The sequence below is a fragment of the Microtus ochrogaster genome, chromosome 1 (genome assembly GCF_000317375.1).
Source record: "Microtus ochrogaster isolate Prairie Vole_2 chromosome 1, MicOch1.0, whole genome shotgun sequence".
Taxonomy (NCBI): Eukaryota; Metazoa; Chordata; class Mammalia; order Rodentia; family Cricetidae; genus Microtus; species Microtus ochrogaster.
Window position 1 is genome coordinate 114,283,177 of NC_022009.1, and position 7,446 is coordinate 114,290,622.

The following is a 7,446-nucleotide window of genomic DNA, read 5'->3' on the forward strand; positions in this document are numbered from 1 at the left end:
TGCACACATGAATTCTTACACATAGTCGCACAAAAGTCACTATGATGCTGAATTTTGTTATGCTTCTTGCTGAAATGAAAAGTTAGTTTGAGATAAACTATCAGAGAGTTTTATACTAAAAATTAATATCCTCGGTGTATATTTTTTTCCTCTAGAACGAGAGTTGTCTGGCTTCTAGAGAGATTTCTTCCATAACAGTAAGTAAGCAAACTAAAGGTTCCTCCCCCACGACCGATTCATAATACTGATGCCGGCTTATTCTTTACTCTAGAGAGGGAGCTGCCTACCCCCACAAAACTCTTCTCTGATGATGATAAGATACAGCACTTTCCTCAAAGGCAGCAGCGGATGTAGTTCTAACCCATTCCAATGGTTTCATTCTTATTTGGTCCCTTCACCTAGAACCTGTGCCTCAGTGGCATCTACGAGGACTTGAAGATGTACTGGGTAGAGTTCAAGGCCATCGATGCAGAGCTTTCGGACCACAATCAGAAGCAGATCGTTCTGGATAAGAACATGCTGACAGCCATTGAAGAGCTGATGAAGGTAAGGTGTCCTCTTATCAACGCTGGCTCTTTCTCGTGCTGAAGAGAGGTCCTTGAGGAGATGAAATAAAAATCAGCTCCTCTTGGGTGGGGAAAGACCTGGACATGCCCCCTCCCTCATGAAAAGCCTTGCAAGGTTACATCTGCTAAGACCCTATACAGTCAGGGCAAATGTAAGCAGCCTTCTACGTGTTGACTTCATGCTATGCACCAGGCTCTTTGCAAATGGTTTTTCTCATGCCATCCCCACAACAAGCAAAAGTGGTCTGTACAAAGAAGGACAGTGATGCTTATCCAAGATCGCACAGTCTGCAAGAGGCAGAACTAGGGTGCCCTGAAAAACAGAGGGTTTTTTTTAAAAATCCTTTTTTCTCTTAAAGGTCCAAGATTAGGCCTGCAGAGACAGTCTAGTGATTGACAGCACTAGCTGTGTAACTATGAGGGCTTGAATTTGGCTGGGAGAACATATGTAGTCTTGAACAGAATGTGGTCTTGAACTGACCTGTAACCTCAGAGAGTGGACACAGGAGGATTAATGAGGCTTTCCTGCTCCAAGCCTAGCCACGAAAACTACAGGTTCAGGGAGAGACCCTGCCTCAAAGGAATAAGATGGAGAGTAACACAGGACCCCCTTCTCTGGCTTCTGCTTGTTGTAGGCACAGATTATATATCTGTTACGTGTGCATATGAGTGTGTGTGCATATAACGCACAAACATATACATGCACACATGTTGTTTTTTTTTAAAAAAAATGCTGAATGGACGATCAAAGTGTTGCACACATATCAAAACATTACTAGGGAAGACAAGAGGGTTATAATATTGAAACGAAATGTAAACAAAATGAAAAGTCATCTATTATCTAGGGAAATCCAGTGTTACTCATTTGTGGGAACTTGCTACATAGCAAGTTTGTAGCACAAAGCATAGAAATATACACATAAGAGTGGTGAGTGCCTTGGTAACTGGGGCATGAGACAGAAATATGTTCAGAAGTCACTGAAAAGCAACTGATTTCTTTTTCCTTTAATACATACTGTCTTTGTTGTGGTTTCTATGTCTTTGACAAAGCACCATGACCAAAAGCAAGTTGGGGAGGAAAGGGTCTGTTTCTCCTTGTAACTTGTTGAGAGTCCGTCATTCAGAGCAATCAAGGCAGGAACAGACGCTGAGGCTGTAGAGGAGCACTGGGTACTGGCTCGCTCACCTTCTTATAGCACCCAGGAACACCAGCCTAGGGTGAGCTGGCTGCTCCCACATCAATCATCAATCCAGAACGATGGCAGGTTTGCCCACAGGCCAGCCTGGTGGAGGTGGTTTTCCCAGTTGATGTTCTCCTCCTCCAAAACGACTCTAGCTTGTGTCGAGTTAACATAAACTCGCTATCACATTATACGTTGCCAGATAACTTACTTGAAAGACAGCAACATGTATACAGGTGTCTAACAATCTACCATCCACAGAGTTGTAATTGCTACTGCATACGCAAGACCAGCAGTCAAGTGATTTGAGTGGGAGACAGGGGGCTCCTAGGAACTAGACAGCTGTGCCGACAGAGCTGATGCCCGTTTTTCCTGTTTGAAAATGGGGTGACTTCACACACCCCACCTCTCTCTTGGGATTCTGAAGAGCAGACAAGAATATCAAGCTTCATAGAGACATAAGTTCAAATCCTAAGGGGAACTGGGAATGTATCAGGGGTAGAGTGTTCGTCTACTAAGTCAAAAGGAAGAAATGGGAAACATGGCACTGGTTTAGCTAACACAAATAGCATTTCTACCTCCAATAGGTCTGCGACTAATAGACCGCTCTAATCAATAGAGCCCCTCAGCTCCCTCTTCTCAAAGGACTGGAATTCTTAGCACAACCTAAAAAACTTAACTAGCTATTGCTGCAGAGGCCACCTAACACATAGATTCTTCCCTTCTCTGAGACAAGCCCTAAAAATGACATTTCTGAGCCCTTTAGGGGTCTTTTGGAGCTCATTCAAGACCTCGGTGTGCTTGCAAGAGAGCATCTCTTCCCTCTGTCCCTGCAGGAACATCACACCAGGGTGTGGGGTGGGTCTAAGAGCGTACGCGGGACCAGGCTGCAGGCTCTGGACTGGGCATTGGCTTCGTCTGTTTTGGCAGACAACGGTTTCCATTTTTGAAATTGTAGATATGTGACGCTTGGTATCTCTTTGTAGTCTCTGAATCTCAGTGGTGAGCGTCTGCCCCCGACACCTTCCCAGGAAGGAGCAGACCCATACAGGGTGAAGATGAAACTCTGCATTCTCCTCCACGCCTTCCGCATCCGTGCCGTGACCATCAGCAGAGTGATGAGCTACCTGAATTCCTCCTGAAAAGCTCAAGCCCCTCCCGCTCCGTGCCCTTCTTACAGACATATGAACCAATGAAATTTTAATAAGAGGCAGGTTAAGAACCAGGAAGTCTTGGCCTGGCTATGCACATTGTCTGTAAGTGCTCATGAAAATCTTGTTCAGGAGAGAAAATGTCCTCTCTGACTAGTCAGCAGTAGAGCAAGAACTGATAAGCTATTATTTTTTTTTAACCCAAGTGTTTATGAGAACACTCATCACCACTTATTTAAAAATATTTATTATTCTATTTTATGTTCATGGAAGTATATGAGCTTATTTATATTTATTTATGTCCTATTTATTATAATATTTCTTGTCAAATGAATTTGAAATGTTCAATTATTATGTGGTTCCAATAAAGTGATGTAAGCATTTCACACATGTCCTTGGAGTGTTTGTTTATTTATTTATTTAAACAGAATCTCACTGTGTAGACTAGGCTGGCCTCCAGCTCATGAAGGTCAGACAGCCTCCGTCATCTGAATGCTGGGGCCAACTACGCCTATCTAACTGGGGTAATTAAGTGGTCCAAGATACATTGCAGGAAAGCAGTTTGTTCTCTATTGCTGTGAGAAGTAGGGCCATGACCAAGAGCATGAGGGGAGGGGTTATTCCAATCTTACAGCTTACAGTCCAGAACTGAGGGCAGGAACCTGGAGGCAGGGACTGGTCCCGAGAGGATGAACAGCTTGCTCTCCTCGGCTTGCTCAGCCTGCTTTCCTATATAACCCAGAGCCACCAGCCCAGGTTTGGCACGGCCCCCCTGAGTGCCGTGCCCCCTCCATCAACCACTAATTAAGAAAACATCAATTTGGTGGAGACATTTTCTCAGTTCAGGTTCCCTCTTTCCAGATGTCTCTAGTTTGTGTCAAGTTGACGAAAAGACTAACCAGTGCAAAAATTCTGATGAAATTCGAGCAAAATGACCTTACAAAGATGGCCACAATTGGGCTGGGGAGTTGGCTCAGAGAGTAAAGTGTTCCTCTCCCATGTGTGACAACCAAGGTCCGATCCCCTCAGCACTCAGGTAAATGCAGTTCACCTGTAAACCCAGTGCTCAGAGACAGGAGCAGCAGAGCAAGCCGGATGCCTGACTAGCCAAACGATAAGCTCTAGGTACTGTGAGAGACTATGGCTCAGTGTGTACGGTGGAGAGTGGCCAAGGAAGATCCACCCTCTGGCCTTCTCACCCATGTGCCTGCACACACCCATGCATCCGTACACATCTGAGCACATGACACAAACACATACCACAGACACATACATGGAAAAAATGGCCATAGTTTCACCTCTTGGAGGCAACCAAAGGCAAAAGCAATAGCTTGTAGTACTTTGGGAGTCTCATGAATACTGATTTTTTTTAAAATACCGATTATCCATGTTGGAGACAATGTGAATACAGACACACTCTTTTACTTTGCTAGTACAAGTGAATTGTACTTTGTCACTACCTTTCATGAATGAAATTTGATGATACTTATTCAGAATCTTAAAGTGTTTGTTTAGACCTGTGAGCCCCCTCAATCCTCAGGAATCATTAGCTAGCTGTATAGATTATGTACAAATGTGTTTAATGCAGGATGCCTGGCAGCGAATTGCCTGAAAATGAACTAAAGTAAACTCCAAGTTTTCTATTGCTGTGTGTGGCTCACACTGTCTACTTGTCAGGCCTAGGCTCACTTAGGACGCAAGCCTGTTGTCATGCCTGTAAAGAATTACCTAGATCACATTGTCTCCCGGGCCTGCCTGTAAAGGGATTGGCTGTATTAAATTCTCCTTTGGTCACATCTCTGAAACATTATCTAGATTAAGCTAATTAAAGGAGGAAGATCCATCCTGAGTACACAAGTCACTGCTCCAGGGGCTGGGGTCCCAGGACTCGCCCCAAAGGGGACGGTCAGCCATGTCTAAGCATTCATTCCTGTGTTCCTCTTGACCTGGGACACAGGGTGACCTACCGCTTCAAGCTTCCATTGTCCTGGCTTCCCATATTGACACCACGTACCCTCAAACTGTGAACCCAGATGAACCTCTCCTCAAGAGGTAGAGTAGTTTATTGTAGCCATCAGAAAAGCAACTCAGAAAGTACGTAACCAACTCTAAAAAAAAAAAAAAGAAAGAAAGAAAGAAAGAAAAGAAGAAGAAAGAAAGAAAGAAAGAAAGAAAGAAAGAAAGAAAGAAAGAAAGAAAGAAAGAAAGAAAGAGAAAAAATGGCCATAGTATTCTGACTCATTTCCCAGTCCCTTTAATCTTGTTTTCCCAGGAAAATGGGGCAGGCCTCAGTACTCAAGTGCTTGTGTAAATTATGGTTTTTAAGAATCACTTTACTATTTTTGTTCAACATTTGAGTCTCAAAGTAAAACACACGAAAATGTTCTCCCTGACAACCGCAGGCCACGACCTGCTGTGAATTAAACAAATACATTATCGTACTCTTCAACTTGGAAAAAAACGCACCTCGGGGCTCTCTGAATTATTCTAATTCTTGCGACCCTTTGGGCTCTCAGAGGGACGTCCTTTTTAAATTGCAAACAGAAAAGCTCTCTACTTGCCTAAATTATACAGCATGCTTTCCTGGGCCCCACGTGGAATTGCCGTCCTTTGGCTTAAGACATGTCTTCCTTCTGGTCTCAGTATTAATTCCGTCTTTTAAGCCGTGTGAATTTGCAGAGTCCCACAGCAGAATCCCACATCATTCGGTCCTGAGGTGTCTTTTCTATTTCTTCCTACCAGGCCCCCCACTCATCTCCAGGGGTCCAGAGGGAAACAAGTGTGGCCTCTCCTCTGTGACAAACTCACTGTCGCAGGTCTCACTCTCTGCCCATCATCAGACAAAAATCAGTGGAGGCCAGATACACTGAGGGGCTGGGTAACTGCAGGCTCCTCCCAGGCAGGGACTCCTCCCAGGTGACTCCTCCCAGGTAGGGGCTTTTCTCAGGCAGGGACTCCTTCCTTTGAGTTGTGCTGGTCAGAGTCAGCACTTTAACCTGAGAAGATTCTCAAGGGTGTGTATGGAGTCTCCGACAACCATCCCTGGATAGAAGGAGCCTGAGGCTGGAAGTTCTCAAGGTGAGAAGGTGGCAAATGCATGTTAGTACCAGTGAACCCAAGCACAGGTCTCCAAAATACCTTTCTCTCCGCATATTAAAGACACAGCAAGTCAAGGGAACACACGTGCACACACAACCATGCAGTCACCACAGTGACCAAGGCCTCTTCCCGGGAGAAACCTGGCATAGAAGGTGTCACATTACTTATATTTTTGTGCCTCTAGCACCTGGCACTCGAAGACAGGAGCCACATACGAACGCTCCAGGGGCTTCTGCGTGCTTCTCGTTTCTTTTTCTAAACAAAGTGTAATCAACACAGTCTTTGTTCTTCATAAATTATTTCCAATTACCAAAAGCAAAGGTTAACATTAAAAATGCACATGCTTGCTTCCTTTGAAATAACTATGCATCCTATAACACCCAAGGTGCAGAAGTAGGCCTCCTGATTAAGTCAAAATAATTTAAATATCTGGTTTGGGGTTAAGTGGTTACCAGATTTTAAAAATACTTCTCTGCTAGCAGAGTCTACCACACGGGTGAATGTGGTTTCCTTTCTGTTAGGCTGTAGGAGGTTAAGAAACACATCCTGGGTTGGGCTGGAAGTTCAGCTGGTGGAGGATTTGTCTATCATTCATGAGGCCGTGAAATCCCCAGCAGTCTTAGAAGTTTCAGGGAATCGGCTCCATTGCTCGTGAGCCCCTTTATGGAGAGGCAGAACCATGGCACGGAGCAGAGGTGGAGCAAAGTGGGGGTTCCTCACAGTGAGCCAGAAGCATAAGCCTCGGGGACAAGTGTCTGTGACCTCTGTCCTCCAACTGTGCTCCCAAAAATGTCACCAGCGGACAACCAAGCCTGAGCACATGGCTTCCAATCTGAATCGCAACACCAAGTGGACATTGGATGCTCTGCTTTCCACATTGCTCCTGACAGAGGCAGCGCCGGGTCCCAAAGGACTCCTGGTACTCACCCCCCACCCCTACCTCAGTGACCATCTGCACGGCAACTCCCCATCTGAGTGTTTTTTCAGTACACGTTCCAGGCAGGTTTTATTTTCAATCATGTTTTAAATGCAAGATGCACCCACAAAAGCTCAGATGTTTGAGCGCTTGGTCCCCAGCTACTGGCACTGTCTTGAAAGAGTTGTGGACATTTTAAGAGATGAGGTTTGGTTGGTAGAAACAGGCCACTGGGTGCAGGCTTTTAGGATTATAGTTCAGCCAGCTGCCAGCTTGAGCCCTCTATATCCCATCTGCAGCCACGGTGCAACCAGCCACGATGTAACCAGCCGCATCACATCCCAGGGTCAACGCCATGGCTTCTGCAGTCTTCTCAGCCATGCTGGACTAGATCCCCTCCAACAACAAGCTGTATAAATCCCTCCCCTCTAGAGGTGCTTTGTAGGGTACCCTATCACAAGCCAGAAGAGGAACTAATACTCTCACTCAAATAGGTTTCAAAACCAAGGCAAACTGAAAATCTCACTGAATTC

At 45.2% G+C, this 7,446-nt stretch overlaps 1 protein-coding gene across 1 annotated transcript in view; it reads left to right on the forward strand.

The window, feature by feature from the left end:
* The window catches only part of Il12a (interleukin 12A), a 6,987-nt gene extending 3,798 nt beyond the window's left edge, over positions 1-3,189 (forward strand). The window contains exons 4-6 of the mRNA XM_026779364.1: positions 156-197; positions 403-546; positions 2,734-3,189. Of these exons, the coding sequence (XP_026635165.1) occupies positions 156-197; positions 403-546; positions 2,734-2,889 (342 nt within the window). The 3' untranslated portion in view covers positions 2,890-3,189. The remainder of the gene's footprint in view (positions 1-155; positions 198-402; positions 547-2,733) is intronic.
* The last annotated feature ends 4,257 nt before the right edge of the window (positions 3,190-7,446 follow it).